Source organism: Puma concolor, chromosome E4 (genome assembly GCF_028749965.1).
Source record: "Puma concolor isolate L17-30 chromosome E4, mPumCon1.1.hap2, whole genome shotgun sequence".
Lineage (NCBI taxonomy): Eukaryota > Metazoa > Chordata > Mammalia > Carnivora > Felidae > Puma > Puma concolor.
The window spans coordinates 15,872,327-15,890,028 of NC_141683.1; the positions used below are offsets into that span (position 1 = coordinate 15,872,327).

Below are 17,702 nucleotides of genomic sequence, written 5' to 3' on the forward strand. Positions count from 1 at the left end.
ATTATATAAAGAATGAGAGCTTAAGCCTTCTAATATCCTTCATTACAAAAGGCACTTATACCATACAATACAAGTAATCAGTATTTGCTTTATTTCGGTTTTAAATATATGAACCATACTCTTACTCAAAAGAGCAGATTGTACATAGGAAAACGGTTGCAAATGGTTCCTTACTAATTTGTGACATGTAACTATTTTCTTCTTTTTTTTCTTTTTAATTTCAGATATTCAGTACTTCTTAGACACTGACCTGTCACCATACACTTCATATTCCTATTACATCGAGACCGCCAGTGTGCATGGCTCCACAAAGAGTGCACCTGTCACCTTCAAGACGAAACCGGGGGTCCCGGAAGGACACTTGAACTTAAGTTATATCATTCCTGTTGGCTCAGACTCCGTAACACTTACCTGGACCACACCTTCAAATCGTTCTGGTCCTATAGAAAAATATATTTTGTCCTGTGCTCCTTTAGGTGGCATTCAGCCATGTGTTCCTTATGAAGGTCGTGAAACTGCAGCTACCATCTGGAATCTGGTTCCATTCACCAAGTACCATTTCTCTGTACAGGCATGTACTAGTGGGGGCTGTTTACACAGCTCACCCCTTACAGTGATCACAGCCCAAGCACCTCCCCGAAGGCTGAGTCCACCTGCAGTGCGGAAGATCAGTTCTACAGAGCTTCACGTCGAGTGGTCTCCCCCAGTGGAACCAAATGGTAGGAAGGCAAGGCTCAGATCTCCCTTTCTTGGCCAAACATGAATGAGAATTTAGGCATTTGGAATCGTGCAGTGAGAGTCTGGCAATCGTATTCATTTTTGTAACTGTAGGATAGAATAATTGAGAAGGTCTAAAGATATCAAACACTCTTTGGACTATGTAGAACAAGTTAGTAGAACAAGTGTATTTCTTTAATCTAATAACAAATTCCATTCATTTAAATTGCCCCTTAAAAGGCTAATATTATCTTTGCTCTTAATGACATCTGTCACAACACAAATGATGTTTCTAATTTGAAACTCACTTATGAGATGCATTATATTTGACTGTGTCACAAGCCAGGGCACCCATAAGCAGTGAATTTTCTCTTTTAACCAAGAAAAGGATATAAAATAATACCAAAAATATGTATATAGGCTGGCTGACTCCATTAAGTTAATTTTTTGTCTTCATACAATTGAACCCTTGGTTATATAGGCCAGACACAAATTCATAGATTTTTAGTAATTAATTTCATGTGTGTACTATGGCAAAACCTTTTATCTTGGACTTTGAGAGTTACTTGATAAGAATATGTAGAAATTAAGTTGAATGTTCTAATATTTATGTAAATGGGGCTGTGTTAAATAGATAATTAAATTAAAATCCCCAAATTTGCAAGTATACAAATTGGAGGTGCAGTGATCAGATTACACCCCTCCCTCAAACAAAGCAATTCTTCTTAGAAATTATGGCCCTTCACTCTGCAGAGGATTGGATTTACCTCTAATAAGTTATCGCTATTTTGTGTTTATGCATTCCCTTTTGGTTTGTTTTTCCATGAATGTGCTTTTTAGCAGTACTTTATACATTCATCTATCCATCAGCTTGTTGTCTTTTATAAATCCCATCATCTAGATTATTAAAGGAGTGAACAGGTAATCTAGTCAGGAGAATAAGGCAAAGCCAGCAGAACTCCTTAACTGACCTACCCCCACCCTACCCCCAAAACTGTCACTTTGTCCGATGAGTCTCCTTGGCTCTATGTTTCACTTTTCTAGGAGTGATAATAAGATATGAACTGTACATGAAAAGATTGAGATCTGATGGACAAGCCACGTCAGCAGAAAGTCAAGTTTTTCAGAGCAGTGGATGGCTCAGTCCTCACCCATTTGGAGAATCGGCGAATGAAAATGCATTAAAACCTCCTCAGACAGCTACAACCATCACTGCCTTGGAGCCATATACCACGTATGGGTTTCGAGTGTCGGCTGTGAATATGGCTGGCAGTGTGTCATCTGCCTGGACTTCAGAAAGAACAGGAGAATCAGGTGAAGAAAAGGGTTTTGAATTCTACTTTTAAGACTCCCACATAAAAATGCTGCCCCGAATGAAAGTCAACAGCACTAAAGTACGTTTCGAAAAGCAAGAATTATAAATTTATATAGGCCAAGGAAAAATTTAATATATTGGTTGGCTACATAAATAACTCAAGGTCATAAAGCACTTGCAGTGAGTTTTAGGGAAAAAAAAGTAAATGCCTGAGCTATTACTTCAAGAGGGAAAAATAACTTCACTGTAGTTACAGTCTTTTGGGAATGTTTGCCAAAAATAGCAATTGGTTTCCATTCCTGAAGTGGGTTGGCCATATATCCTATCTTGCTCCAAATTCAGTACAATTTATATTCAATGAAAGAGATAGCTGTTACCCATTTCACAAATCCTGTTTTGTTTTTATTTCTCTCTCCAAAGCAAATAGTGTAGGTACTAGGTGGTACCTAATGATAGAATCCCGGGTATCAAAATCTGTAATTTGCAACTGTACGCACAAGCAGCTGGCAGTGTGGGAAGAAAGGAGTGTGACATTTTCAATTTTCTGAAGATATCTTCACTATGGCAAATGAGAGATTCTTAACCCTCCCCCTTACTCTTTACATTAAAAACACCTCAAATATCATGAGCCTTTAACCAAAAAAATACACTTTTGTTATGTTTTGAATCTATGGATATTCAAGAAATCCCAAGTCCTGATTTAAATTGGCTCTGTTAAGACTGTGAGGAGGATAAGGGTAGCTTTAGGTTGATGTCCAAGGGAATCATTTCATGAATAAAATGTGCATTCTGCTTGAGCATCTCTTAATGACTACCAGCCATCTTGGACAAATAATAGTGCCATGATAGCACAAGTGATGAGCCATGGCGTTCTGGAAGGGGAAAATCAAGGTCAGAAATGAAAAGTAATGGGTGAAACTGCAATACTGGACCCTCATAATCTTATGGGTCACTGGCTCCTGAACGTGCAATGAGGTCCTTTGATAATACACCTTTGGTTAGCACATTTAAAATCCATATTAAGATCTCAAGGATGGCAGGGGGAGAATGTATGTGTGTATGTACTCTGAACATTTCAATCAAGATTTATTGAAAACTTAAAAAATTTCTTTGGGGTTATTTAGAACATTTTCGATTTACCACTTTCTGAAGAGTAATATTCTCCAAGCTGTATCAGTGTGGGTGAAATACTTCTCTCCATTAGAACTCTAGTGTGTTACTCTTCGTTGTTCTGGACTTTGTGGACTAAGACTTAGTTTTGATGACTTCTCCTTTCAAATGCTTCATAAGACCTATGATTCCCCACTCCAAAAAATCTATTAGTTATCTTCACGAACGTTAGCAAATTCCTATATGATTTTTATTTTGTGAATGGAAAATACCTTTGCTGGTAAAATAAGAATGGAGAACATCCTTGCAGAAAACATAAAAAAAAAAGTGAATGGCTTTTATAAACACCAGTATATCCTTTGATTTTTAAAAATCAGGGTATTAATGTAAGGAACAGGGGTATGGCAGAAACTAGAACACATGTATGAATTTACTCCCGAAACCTATAAATAATGGTGTTCATTGTTGGCTGCTGTACTTGTCATTGATAGTGCCAGCGTTCATGACCCCTCCCTCCGTCTCCCCGCTTTCACCGTACTCCCTCAATGTGTCCTGGGAGAAGCCGGCAGATAATGTAACAAGAGGAGAAGTTATGGGGTATAAGATCAATATGGTTTCTGAACAATCACCTCAACAATCTGTTCCTGCAGCATTGTCACAGGTATTGTTATTTGAACTAATGTCCTTTCAAAATTGAATTGTCTTCATTTTGATATTTTCTGAGTTTGCAGAATTCTGTGACCGATTTCTCTCTTCTAGATTCCTTAAATGGGGCATTTGTTTCCTGATATGATATTATGTGAGCAAGGCTCTATATATTTATATCACCTATTTTTTCTAATATAAGCATGTATTAAAACAAAATAGATATAATGTTGTTTAATAAAATCTGCTTTTTACACTTAACATATATCCTTATATATCTTGTAAGAAGCCGACTCTCAGTAGCTATGTAGCATCACATTATTTGGGCAGACAATAATGCATTTAGCCAACCCACAATCAGTTGACATTTATACTGTATTGATTCTTTTGGAAATATAAGTAGCATTGATAAGAACGTCTTATGTGTACGTTTTGCATATTTCTGAAGAGAAAAGAATTCTGAGGAATGTATTATCACAGCTTATAGCAAAGGGTATTAACATGTTGAAGGTTTGGGATATACAGTGACATATTGTTTACTAGTACTTCATCCTCTAGCTAGAAGTAATGAGAATAATAATCATAGCTAACTTATGAAGGCTGTATCATGTGCATGGACTAAGTCATTTGATATGTATATAACAATCCTGATGGGGGGGGGGGGCGGTGAGAGTCTCTTCTTTCCCTCCAGTTGATGGTGTGGCCAATGTACTCCATTAGTCTATTCTATCAGCATGAGGGTGGCCGATGACAGAGATGGCTGACGTTAACTGGACAAGTCATTCTGTGTACTTGACTGTTTAGCACCTCTTCTGAGGAAGATGCTCTTTGGTAGCACTAGCACAATATAAAGGGATCTTCGCACATAACTATCTCTCCCATGGTCCTATCCACACTCTTCTTTCTCAGACTTCCTGGTTCCTGATCTTCTAGTCTTTTCTCTCTCATGCCCATGACTAATACATCCCAGCCACTGTCATATAGTTCAGGTGTATTCTACCTTTGGATCCTTCCCTTTCCATACAAAATCGATGACAAGGTGCGCTACTGGTTTTCGGGATCATCCTTGAATGGAGCGACAGAGCAGCTATCATGCACTTGCAAGCACATACTAAGGCAACCCATCTGTGAAGCAAACCACATGTTTATACTCTCTCAGCTCTTGAGGGACCTCCGACAAGTCATAGGTATGAGCTGAGATTGATTGAGCTACCAGTATACAAATGGTCGATAAGATGGGGGTCCCGGGGCGCCTGGGTGGCGCAGTCGGTTAAGCGTCCGACTTCAGCCAGGTCACGATCTCGCACTCCGTGAGTTCGAGCCCCGCGTCGGGCTCTGGGCTGATGGCTCGGAGCCTGGAGCCTGTTTCCGATTCTGTGTCTCCCTCTCTCTCTGCCCCTCCCCCGTTCATGCTCTGTCTCTCTCTGTCCCAAAAATAAATAAACGTTGAAAAAAAAAATTAAAAAAAAAAAAAAAAGATGGGGGTCCCAACAATCTGCTTGCACAGTATATAATAATTCCTGGCTCTTTTTATGCCCCTTTCCATTTATGGCTATCCCTTTCCCCAGATATCCCTTTCCATTTGATGATGAATTTCTGTTGGGCTTCAATGGCCTTAAGAGATGGCATGTCTGACAGAACTCAGCTCATGAGAGGTAACTCTAGCTTCATGGCCATTTGATGTTCCACAGTCAGCTTCTCTGCTTTTACCAAGGCCCAATAGCACGCTAGAAGCTGTCTAGCAAATGGTGTTTACTTTCCATTGTGTCATATGCCCTTGCTCCAGACCCTGCGAGTCTACCTTGTGATTCTCTTATTGAGAGCTTGCCGTAAATGTCTCACAGCATCTTTTCCCACTATAGCCACCTTTAGTACCACAGGCTCTGATAGACTTTATGTCCCAAGTTGCTTGGCTGCTTGCAAAACAGCCTTGACCTTGACCTGCTGAAGAATCCATTTCCGCTTGAGGGCACACTCAGAGCTGGCAGCGCTCCATATCACTCAGTAACTTGGTCAGAATAGTATTCCCAGATGTGGAATATGCTCTCTTCAGAACCTAAGAAGGCCTGCCAGACATTCTGTTTCCTTCCTACTAGTGGTAAGTGCAAGAGGCAATAAGCTGACCTTTATTTTGGAAGAGGTGTCTTAGCATGTCTCAGGCTACTGCACCCCCAGACATTTTACTGATGGGGCAGACCCCTTAATTTTCAAAAATGTGGTCTCTCATTCTTTGGAGGACATAATACTTATCAAGACTTCAACATAACTGCCACTTCTTGATTCTCTGATTCTTCTTTTTTTTTTTTTTTTATTCATTTTTTGAGAGAGATGGAGACAGAGTGTGAGTGGGGGATGGGCAGAGAGAGAGGGAGACAGAATCGGAAGCAGGCTCCAGGCTCCGAGCTGTCAGCACAGAGCCCAATGTGGGGCTCCAACCCACAAACTGGGAGATCATGACCTGAATCGAAGTTGGAGGCTTAACTGACTGAGCCACCCAGGCGCACTGAAATTTATTATTTTTTAAGTGGAGGGCACAGTCTGAAATCAAAGTGTTGGCAGGGCCATTTCCCCCCCAGTGGCTCTAGATGAGAATCCTTCCTTGCTTCCTCCAGCTTCTGGTAGTTTCTGGTGTTCCTTGGTTGGTGGCCACAAAACTCCAATCTCAGCATGTTGTCACATAGTCTTCTCTGTGTCATTATCTCCTCTGTGTCTGTGTAGCCCTCTCCTTTCTCCTATAAATATATGACTTATATTTAAAGCTCACCCTAAACATGTGATTTAATTAATTACATCTGCAAAGACCATATTTCCAAGTAAGATAACTTGCTGAGGTACTAGGTGAACAAGAATTTGTGGGAGACACTGTTCAACCCATGCCAATAGGTTTGCCAGTATTGTCGAGCCTTTTCAGTAGACCGAGCATGTATACAACACAAAACTAGGAGAAGAAAAAGAGTCAATAAATAATTTATGACTCCTTGTTACACTTTTTCATTAGTCCGGAAATAAGTACTGACTTATTCGCAACTGTCTCAGGTGGCAAAAATAGACCTAGTCTTATACAAATCTTTTAACTTAAACAATTTAGTCTACCAATCCAGCATATAGTAGGATTTAGGGTAAATTTACAGCCATCACTGCTTTGTTTGGTCCTTAATTTCATACCATATTTATCATTGATATTTTGTTGTTTTTGCTATTCTTTTGCTTTGTAAACTGTTCTTTCCTTGTAAGATAGTTTCAAAGCAACTGTTGCTTGCACTATAATATTGTCTTCCAAGACACAAAACTAAGTAAAAAACACCGTTCATAAAAATATAGCCTTGGAAGTCAATTTGTTTATATCCCATTTCTGCCAATTGCTAGCCCTCTACACATCTCTGTGTTTCAGGTCTTACTCATCCGTAAAATAGGAAAACAATTTCTTCTTACCTATGTGGTGTCTGTGGAACTTCAAGAGCTTGACGAATATTAGATACTATTAGCGATTTTTATTAATGGGCTAAGACTACATTACACTTTAAAAAGATCACTTTATAGTTCAGTGGAGCAGTAAAAGATTTCGTTTTTATGACAAAAATTATGGATATCCATCTTTTTTTGTTTAAAAGTCCTTTCTTTGTGGCCCAATTGAAGAAAGATGTAGATATGTCACTTTCTTCTCTTACGCTTTCTCTCCCCCACAAATATCTATCTACTTCATTGTGTATTAACGAAAATGAAATCAAGAGTGGCAAAGTCAAAATTGTCACTTCAGTAGTTAAATTTGTATCCACACTGACCTGAGTGTGTCTTGTTATAAGTTTGGTAAATAAATAGCCAAAATTTCTAGGGAAAGCTACTGTAAAATAACTGTTAAGGAAATTTTAGCTAAGAATGTGGCAAGGAAGGGGCACCTGGGTGGCTCAGTTGGTTAAGCGTCTGACTTCGGTTCAGGTCATGATCTTGTGGTTCGTGGGTTCAAGCCCTTTGTTGGGATCTATGCTGACAGCTCAGAGCCTGGAGCCTGCTTCAAATTCTGTGTCTCCCTCTCTCTCTGCCTCTCCCCCACTCACATTCTGTCTTTCTTTCAAAAATAAATTAACATAAAAAAAAGAATGTGGCAAGGAAATATATAGAACAGTTGATATTATCAGTGTAGGATTTCAAGCTTCCACAGATTTCTCTCCACCTCTTTAAAGATTTATGCCAAAGAAAATTTTCAATTAAACTGATCCTTTAAGACGCGTAAAATGACTGTATATATGGTAGAGAAAAAACTTATCTGAGTGATTATTTTATGTGCTATAAGCTTGAAGGTAAATGTCCTTTTGAAATCTTGTAATTTTTACCAATCATATGTAGAGAAGTAAAAGCCCATCAAAATTAGTATTAATCTACATTTTCTATTTCTTATTATATGTCATTATGTGTTCTTGCTATGAAGAATAGTTTATTAAAAAAATGATTCAACATCCTAGATTACAAAGGAAACACTTTATTTTCAAATTAATTTTTTTAATTTGAATATAGTTGATATAATGTCACAATAGTGTCAGGTGTACAACGTAGTGATTCAACTTCTCTGTACGTTATGCTATGTTCACCACGAATGCAGCTACCATCTGTCACCATACAATACTATTACACATAATACATATTTTAGATTCCACATATGAGTGAACCATATCATATGTGTCTTTCTAAGTATGACTTATTTTACTTAGCATAATACCCTCTAGGTCCATCCATGTTGTTGGAAATGGCATGATCTCATCCCTTTTTATGGCTACATAATATTCCATTGTATTTTTTTTTTTACCACATCTTCCTTAAAATAAGAAACACTTTGCTGTATTTTATCCTGAAAACAATTTCATTTTCTAAAAATCTAAATTAATCCAAACCAGAGTTGTTCTAAATGGGATACATTTTATAGCAATACTCAATAAATTTTACTCATTTCAAAGTTTTATTTTTCTTAGAAAATTTCAAATCACATTGCACAGAAGAGAACATTTTATAAAATCAATAACAATTTCAGAATTAGAAAAATGAAGTACTCATGATTTGGTTTTTGATGTTTTCTGGTTTCTAAATGTAATTGCAAGGAAATAATACCAAAGTTTTAAATTATTCCTAGATTTTTAGACTCTTTGAAATCACCTTTACTTCTGAAAAATATTATATTTATGATGTAGTTCATATCCCATTCACACTGTTTTCTAGAACTACTCATTTAGGTTATAAAGTTTTAAAGTAAATGCCTAGGCAATATTCCAAATGAATTTTATTGTATTTCTAAAGGGAGAATATCTAGAAAATTACTTCAAATGTTACGAACCTTAACAGCTATCTATATTTATACATATAGAAGATTATTTGATATGATATCAGTATCCCTTAGAAAAAAGTTTTATACTCATGCTTGGTGTCATACTTTTTGTTTTAATGACTTCTTTTTCTGAATACAATTTCCAGTGGTTTTTGTATCTATAAACTGAGTAAACTTATACGGTTGCTTTTGATCATTCCTAGTTATAATGATAGGACCAAGGCTCAGTGTTAGTTGTTTAATTATTTGTTTATGTACTATGGCGTTCCTTTCAGCCTCCTTCGCTCAAATCTGCTTTTCTCCCTTGAAATTGTGTGATAAAGACAATATTTGAAGAAATGTAACTGTTTGATCTAATCTGCATATGCTTATTTGTATAAGAAAGATAATTGAGAATTGACCTCATGTGGATGCTCAGTAATGTGTTTACTTGTTTTCCTTTTTCTTTTGTGGCTTTTTATTTTTAAAGAAAATGATGGGATTAATTTAACATAGTGATATTTTTCTGTGCTAGTTCCATCAAATGACGTGTGGGCATCACTGCACGGGGTTCGTTTTGGCCAAGCCCCATGGTTTTATTTGGCCCTTTCATGATAACAATCACAATGTCACCATCCTTTATCTCTGCCATTGGTGACAATAACCATACCACCACGCTGCTTTATGAGGCAATAACTTGCTTTCCTCATTTATCCACTCGGGAACTGGATTATTACCTCATAAAACAGTGTGATTGTACAATTATCAATTAAATCCTAGCTTGTTGAGACTCTTCAAAAAAAAATCCCTTTCCTAATAGTGGTTGGCAATAATTTCTTTGTCTGAATTCATAGAACATGACCGGATTCTGGTTTCTTGACTGCCAAAGTTACATTTCTCACACTGTTTATCTATTATCTGACTTTTTTTTTTTTTTTTTTTTTTTGGCCTTGAAGGCGTTGTATACTGCTAAATCCCAAGAACTGTCTTATATTGTAAAAGGACTAAAACCTTATAAGATATACAACTTCACTATTTCTCTCTGCAATTCAATTGGTTGTGTGACCAGTGCTTCAGGAGCAGGACAGACATTAGCAGCAGGTAAGCAAGTTTTCCTGTACATGAAAAATGTGAAAAATATATTGTATATTTGTAAACAAACACCTATAAAGCTCAATACCTTCTAAGTTTGGACTTAATACTTGTCTTTTCTGGTTTCTCCTGCTCCCGAACCCTGATTGCTAGCTGTATTGACATTTTTAAACGAACAAAAATAAATAAATAGACTTAAGTTTCTAAGAGGTCCCTGGGAGCCCTGAGTTGCAGCTGTGCCATAATAAGAAATGCAGCTAGATGCAGAGTGACTCCAGGGCTCAGTATTCACTCTAGGTCCTACTGATATCCTGACAGTTGTTAGAAGTATTCAGGAGGCTTCTTATGAGGGCTCAGGATACGTCTTCTTGACCCTTTTTGCGGGCTTTGGGTCTACCCACTCCTGCTCTCTGGGGCTAAAGGCAGACATCCAGGAACTAGTGGGATATTCTGGTGTTATATTTTACCATTAATGGATAGGCAGCAGTGTAATTATTAATTTACTTATTATTAATAAGAAGCTACTAAGTTTATACAATTTAAATAAAGGAGTCATTATCAAGTATGATCATAGTAGGAAATGCTTTGCATAAAATGTTGCTTGCTTTACACAGAACAAACTAGATTCATACAAACTTGATTACATGTATTACTAACACCTACATAACTCAATTACTCTGCATTTAGTGTATTTTCAAATCAGTTTTTCTGTCTGCAGTCAAGCAAAGCTTGGTGCTCCCTAAGAAAATTTCCAGATGTGAGGAGGTTAAGAAACTCTTAGAAAATCCAGATGTGAGAAGGTCGAAAGACTTCTAGATGAATGACAGATATGAAAACATATTTAGCTATAAAAATATTCCTTATGCCTTTTCCCTGTGTTCAAGTCTGATTCTATTGTTTTGTTTTACCTCGCTTTAGTTCTGGAAAAACTTGTTTGGCTCAAATGATCTCATCCAAGTAATTTGTTTCTTCAAATTTCTATCGATGAGAACAACTCACAAATTCTAAAGAAGTATGTTTGTTTTATTACCTATACAACCAAACTCTTTGTATTTTTATATATTTATATGTATTTCATATGTATGAATACATTTATGGGGTACCTAGATTGTACAAAATACCATTCTCCTATAAGACTGTTTGTTTGTTTGATTATTAGAGGGCTGCTGAATATGGAGAATAGAAGCAGGCTCTCTGCCTTCTTTTGGAAAGATGACATAGTTTGGGACTAGAGAACAAAAAAAGAGGACTCAGTCTTGCAGGCTGAAGAAAGTAAAAATAGAAACAATGCAAGCTGAAGATTGGCCTGAGGTATAGTGGAAGATACAGAGGGATATACTTATAGTGGAAGATAGATGGACACCAACCATGTGACTGAGTAGAACTGAAATCATGACCCCCAGGGTAAAACGTTTAAAATCACCTAGTGTGACTTTCTAACCAATAATGGTATATTCTTTGTAACATTGTTCCCAAGTGTTTGTCCAACCCATGTTTGATACCTTTCGTGGTAGGGGAGCTACTACCTCTCAGGCAAATCCAGGTTTAGAGACCTCTTTCCAGAGGTGATTTCTTACATGGATCTAAAATACCTCTATGTGGCCTCTATTCAACATTTTCCTTCTACTCCTTAGGGGCTCTCCTCAGTCTAATTCATCTTTTTCTTGACGTGCTTCCAATAACATTTTCAGTTCTCTCCGCTCAAGTCTCTCCCCTACGCTGCACACCACGGCACCCCCATCTGCACCTCACACGTCATAGTTCTACCACTAGTGCAGGTACTCTCCTGTAGATGAGATTCAGTCTGTCTTTTCATGGAAACTAGCAAACTAAAGGAAATGGAGGGACATATGCCCGTCTGCAGAGACTAGATGGACCCTCGGGATGGCAAGGGGAAAGTGGGGCAAATGTCTATGAAACAGGTACTCCCTGGCTAATGCACCAGTGATAACATCTGTGCTAACAGCATCCTCCTTGGTTGTAGCAACTGGTTTCCGTGGCATGGAGGATGGCCTAGCTGAGTGCTCTGAGCAGCTCTCATTTAACTTACTGGTGAGAATACTTAAGGCCACTCCTGTCCACTGGAAATGTAGTGAAAGAAAACTAATCTATGTCCTCTGAATCCTTTCTGACTCTAAAGTGCCATAATTATATTGTTACTCTAGTTTATTGTGAGTGCTCAATTCAATAAGCATGTATTAAGGGCCTACCTATTTAAGGCACTGTGAGGATTTCAAATATAATTCATTCAAGGACAGTTTAATGGTGTCTGCATTAAGGTGTTGACATACAACAGATAAGGTTAGCATCTGGAGGTATTAGAAAAGGGAAAAAGAACACTATGGGAACATAGACTCTGGGATAAGTAGCTTTGATTTGAACAATACCATTTGACTGAACAAATACCACTATAGTCACTATTTTAGAGACTGGCATTGTTCCAAATACTGATGGGATGAAAATTAAGGTATATGAAGATTTGTCTGGCAGTAGAGTGTAAACAGACAAGAAGAGAGTGTGTAAATAGGGTCTGATTAGACTTTTCTAAGAGGCAGAGAGGGAGTAAATCAGATAAATAGAAGTAAAGATTGGAGGAAGGGAATGGAGGTGGACCAAAGAAGAGAAATGCATAGGTTAAGAAGAGGGAAGAATTGAAGCCAACAGTCAGTGTTGCAGACTGTGGTCATGCCATTAAATATAATAACAAAGATAAAGACATAAACTCATGAGTAGAAGTTTGATCATTGGGTAGAAACACATCCATGGAAAGTCTTCGGATCCCAGAACAGAAAATGCAAATCTGGAGCATAACACTGATACAGATTTTGTGATTATTGCATAGAGATAAACGCTAAAGCTGTAGGTGATAATGAATTAGTGAAAGCAGAGAAAATACAAATTAAAAGTTCGCATCTCAGTGAAGGCTCATATTTTGGGAGAAAGAGAAAGGAGTAAGGGGAAACAGACATGGGCAGAGTTAGAGGGAGCAGTATCAGAAAAGTTAAGGGAAGAGAGAGTTCTAGAAGGTCTAGAATTCTGTAGCATCATATGCTGTAGGGAAAGCAAGAGGAATGGGATCTACAAGGAAGGTGGCATGGAAGGCCCTCTTGGAAGCCCTCTATTTAACATGGTTGAATAGAAGCTGGATTGTAAAGGACTGAGCAGCTGCAGAAGATGTGATGGTAAATTTAAGATGTTCTGAATGTGCAAATTTAAATGTGGAAATTAAAATTGTTGTTGTTGTTGTTCTTTGCCACAATGCTCCTTCTACCCAATCTCCATTAAGAGAAATACATCAACTTTCGTTCCCATGTAAAATGCTTTCTTTTCTGAAGGAAAAGTCATTTTAGTGTTCTTCTGGGGAAATGTTTTTTTTTTTTTCTTAATCCTTTAATTTTGGTCAGGAGTCTGATTCTTCATCTGTAGAGCAGAGAACAAGGTCACTTACATGACAAAAGTATGGCAAAATAATTTTTACTTGCCATTTGATTTATTTTAAAGGACATAATTTTCAAGGGTGTTGAGATCAGTAAGAATGAACTTCTTTGTTTTTGTTGGGATATAAGGAAAAGCCCAGCAATTACAGATCCAGTATCTTTTTGCCACCCTTATTTTCAGTAAATGAAAGTTTTTGTTTCCAAAATTTTCTTAAGATTAAACATCTGGCTATAACTCACAGATGCTAAGTCATAAAAATAAACACAGAGATAGTCAATCCTTTTGGTCAACAGGTTTGCCGTAGGGAAGAAATAAAAGTTGACTTGCAGCTTTAGGATTCTTCCTGCCCTGTTTCTTCAAGTAATAAAACTGCAAGTCGGAGGGAATATATTACTGCAGCGAATTCGAATGGATGTGTGGGGAATTAACTCTTACATGAAAATGTAGTTCAGACGAATTTATTTTAGGAGAAGGAAAGAAGCCAGTGACCATTCAAAACCTTTGAAAAAGGGTTCCAAAAGTTAGTAATAGTATTCAGCCTTTTGAAATCATTGATTCGTAAAAATATGTTTCCTCCTTAAATCTCAGTCACAGGAATCAAAGAGATACTTGTGAAGATTTATCTGATTTTTAGTAGAAAGCCTGAGAATTTCAACTGCCTCTTGTTTTGTTTCAAGTATTTTTTCAGTGAAAGATATGGTTAGAAATGGTGCATTTCTTCTGGAATGTTGCATTGCTACCTCTTTAGTTTCGTGCTTGCGACAAACCTGAGAACTGATCTGCGGGAGGCATACACCCAGGAGCAGCCACATTTCTTGTCTCTGTAGCAAAGTCTCCAAGCAGGGTCATCAGTGGCTCTGGAGTTGCTTCTGGGTTTCTGTGGGTAATGAACCGATGGCCCGGGCCCTGTTAGAGTCCTTGTTATTTTTTCCTTAAGATCACCCTTTCAATTTAGGAAATTTGTGTGTTTCCACGCTTTGAGAATTCAGTACAATTTAAACCTTTCTTAAGAGCAATTCCTCTTGGAGCTCCATTCCTGGACGAGCAATGTGATATTTCCTTTGCCTGTCATAAATTGACCTCTACACTACAAGCTTAGAAGTACCCATCTCCCATTAAGCAAGTAATTAGCGGTGCATTAAGGTTTTTCTCTGAATCAAAAGTAAAATGTATAGGCTGTTTGCTGCTCAGTTGAAAACACACATTGTTTTGCATGCAGGTACATGAGTCTTTTCATTGTGAATAGGACCCAGAGTGATTAAACAAGCACTCTTAATATGTTAATTTATAATTTTAATTACAACAATCTTGTATATATAGTCATTAGTGAATACTAATATAAATATTTTTCTATCTTTTTATTCATAATGCATAAACCAATCATCCAGTTACTTCTCTGAGGTTGCCTGTTTTTGTTTCATAATACAATCTTTGTTCTTAGTTATGAATGCATTTTGTTCGTTCCTGCCTTGAATAATCCCTCATTAAGCTAGTCACTTTCTGCTCCATGCTAAAAAGGAAAAATTATCATGCAAATGTGGCATGCCATATTAAAAAGCACATTACCAAACACTTTTGTTGCTGTCCTTCAATTAGTTTCCCTTCTTTGAATTTAATTCCATTTGTTGTTAAACTACTGACTTGATGTATGGACTCATGAATCTGAAGCTGCTGCCAAGAAAGTGGGGGAAAAAAAATCAAAGCCTCTTCGAAGAGCTGCAGAGGGGAGCTGAAATGAATTTGCTTCACCTTTGACAAGAACACTTGAACAGCTCTGGAATCCTCTGATGATCCAACTTGGCTAATTATCCAATTATTTATTTCAAGAATAAAGGCACTGTTTTACAATTAGAGAAGTGTAAAGCAATCTGAGAAATTTGGTAATGACAGATGACTTAAGTAACTTCTAAGATAAACAGTATCTGTGCAAACTTGTCTCACCGAGGGTTTTCAGACAGCAGTTCTATCTTAGCATCAGGGAAATCCTGAGTACACCGAGGGTTTTGTTTGTTTGTTTTGCTCTTTCCACAACAGAAATTATTTTACAGTTTTAACCAACATGTCAAATTTCCATGGCTCTTAAGCGATGTTTAAGTTGTATTTCTCTTGATTAAAAGCTTTTGGTTCAAAGCAATACTTTTTAATTGCCTAATGATATAAGTCAGTTCTTAGGAAAGAACCGCACATTTAGGAGTTCATTTGCAATATAACTGAAAAATTCATTGCATGGCAGTAAAACAATTTACTGTTAATTACAAGGAGAAGAATTTGCTGTAGCATGCTCACAGATTGCCATGAATCATGCAGCACTCCTAGAGATTTATAACAGATGTGTAAGTGGGATGAATTAGCAGGGTTTAATAACAGAGACACAAATCATGCAGACTTCAAGGAGCTTTAATTGATATACTAGAATGTGACGGGCATGAATCACTCAGCCATTCAACAGCACTGTAACATATGGTCAGCTCAATATGCTGCATCTTAAATCGGTTGGTGAGTCGTTGGTTGTCCCATATGGTGGAAGCAATATATTTTTCATGATTAAAAAAAATACATCCATTTTTTAAAGAAATATGATTGCAAAGCATGTTTGTTATTGAACAGTCACCTGAATGCCAAACTGGGTTTTTTAATGTTTTTGTTTTTTTTTTTTTAACATGGCAGCTTCCCAAAATAAATAGCGGCTACTACTTGTAATACCAGATCGCTGGAGGCATTATCAGGACCAAACTGGTGCTTGTTGGCACTCTGGATCCACAGCAAAGCCTATAGGAGAGCACAGCTGATGGTATCTCTGACTGTCAGGGAAATCCTTCAGAGTCAGGCAAAGCAAACAATATGAAAGGAAGGAATGATGTCACTTTCAGAGAAGTTCAGGAATGCCCAGATTTGCAAATAGAATAAAATGAGTTGAATGGGAGACCTTTCCTGAGCAGGGTAGGGAAAGGGCTGTGATCCTACCGTTACCCATAGTGTAACAAATTGGATATAGCTTTTTATAATAACCTCTTCGTTAGATGCTCGGTCCTTCAGGAATATTCTAAAAGAAATCCTGGCTGACCATCACATGGATGGTCGTACCAATTCCATGTCATTATTGAACAATGGTGTCAGGGTACGAAAACAGGTATCCTGCTACGGACGGGTAACCGGTGGCATGTAAAAATCTTTTTACTGAGACTGGAATCTGGCAGCTTTCGGCAAAGCTCTCGCAGCATTAGTAAATCTGACAGATTTGAAAAAGGAATATTGCAGCCTTAGAACTGTGGCTGCCAGAATTTAATGTCAACAATTAAAATTTATTTTGATCCTTACCTACTGTTTATTACTGTTTGTATACACAACAGACCTTACTAATACAGAGATGCACTATTAGAAGGAATTACCATCTGTTCAGAGTGAAATGCTGGCATCTGTCTTAGATGCTAAAACTAAAATGATATTATTTCTAACAAAACAAAATTAACTGCTTTTTACTCACCAACTTTAATTTTGACTGTGTGGCTGCACCCAAGCAAAAGGCTTGTTGATGAAACATGTAATGACCTCTGTCATCAGGTCTGCATTTAGATATGTGACTTTAATAGGGTTCTCCTGGCCTTTTTGGCATGCAGAAATCATACTTTTTAAAACAGCCTTTTAGCTTTATAAAGTGTTACCTATAGGAAGACATTAAAATGACACAATTAGAATATGCAAAAATTGGCTGAATCAGGGAGACTACAGTATGCAAAATATTTTGATAGATGTACCCTAAATAAGTACAAGGAAAGAAATTAAGGAGACGAAAATTCACCTGAACAAAGTTGCCATAGGTCCTACAGTGACACCTTTAGGAAAATATAAACTGTATCTTGCGTTAGACTATTTTTAATTTTCTCCTACACTGACATATATAAAAGATTTATATTCAGCTCCCCCCCTTTTTGTAAAAGCCTAACTATCCTATTAACAAAGGTCTCCAGCTTTTTGAAGGTAGAGAATTTGGAGTATCAAGGACAATGGTAGTTTCCATACTGATGCTGGACCGGTGGTGCTAATTTCTGAGAAGCCAAACTTCAATTCTATATATCACAAAATAATAAATTG

The 17,702-nt window shown here is 37.3% G+C and overlaps 1 protein-coding gene across 3 annotated transcripts in view; it reads left to right on the forward strand.

Moving 5' to 3' along the window:
- The window catches only part of USH2A (usherin), a 734,839-nt gene that overhangs the window by 203,656 nt on the left and 513,481 nt on the right, over positions 1–17,702 (forward strand). For all 3 annotated transcript variants that reach the window (XM_025927811.2, XM_086694483.1, XM_086694484.1), the window contains exons 17-20: positions 225–719; positions 1,762–2,031; positions 3,634–3,803; positions 10,037–10,181. In XM_025927811.2, coding sequence (XP_025783596.2) covers positions 225–719; positions 1,762–2,031; positions 3,634–3,803; positions 10,037–10,181 — 1,080 coding nt within the window. The remainder of the gene's footprint in view (positions 1–224; positions 720–1,761; positions 2,032–3,633; positions 3,804–10,036; positions 10,182–17,702) is intronic.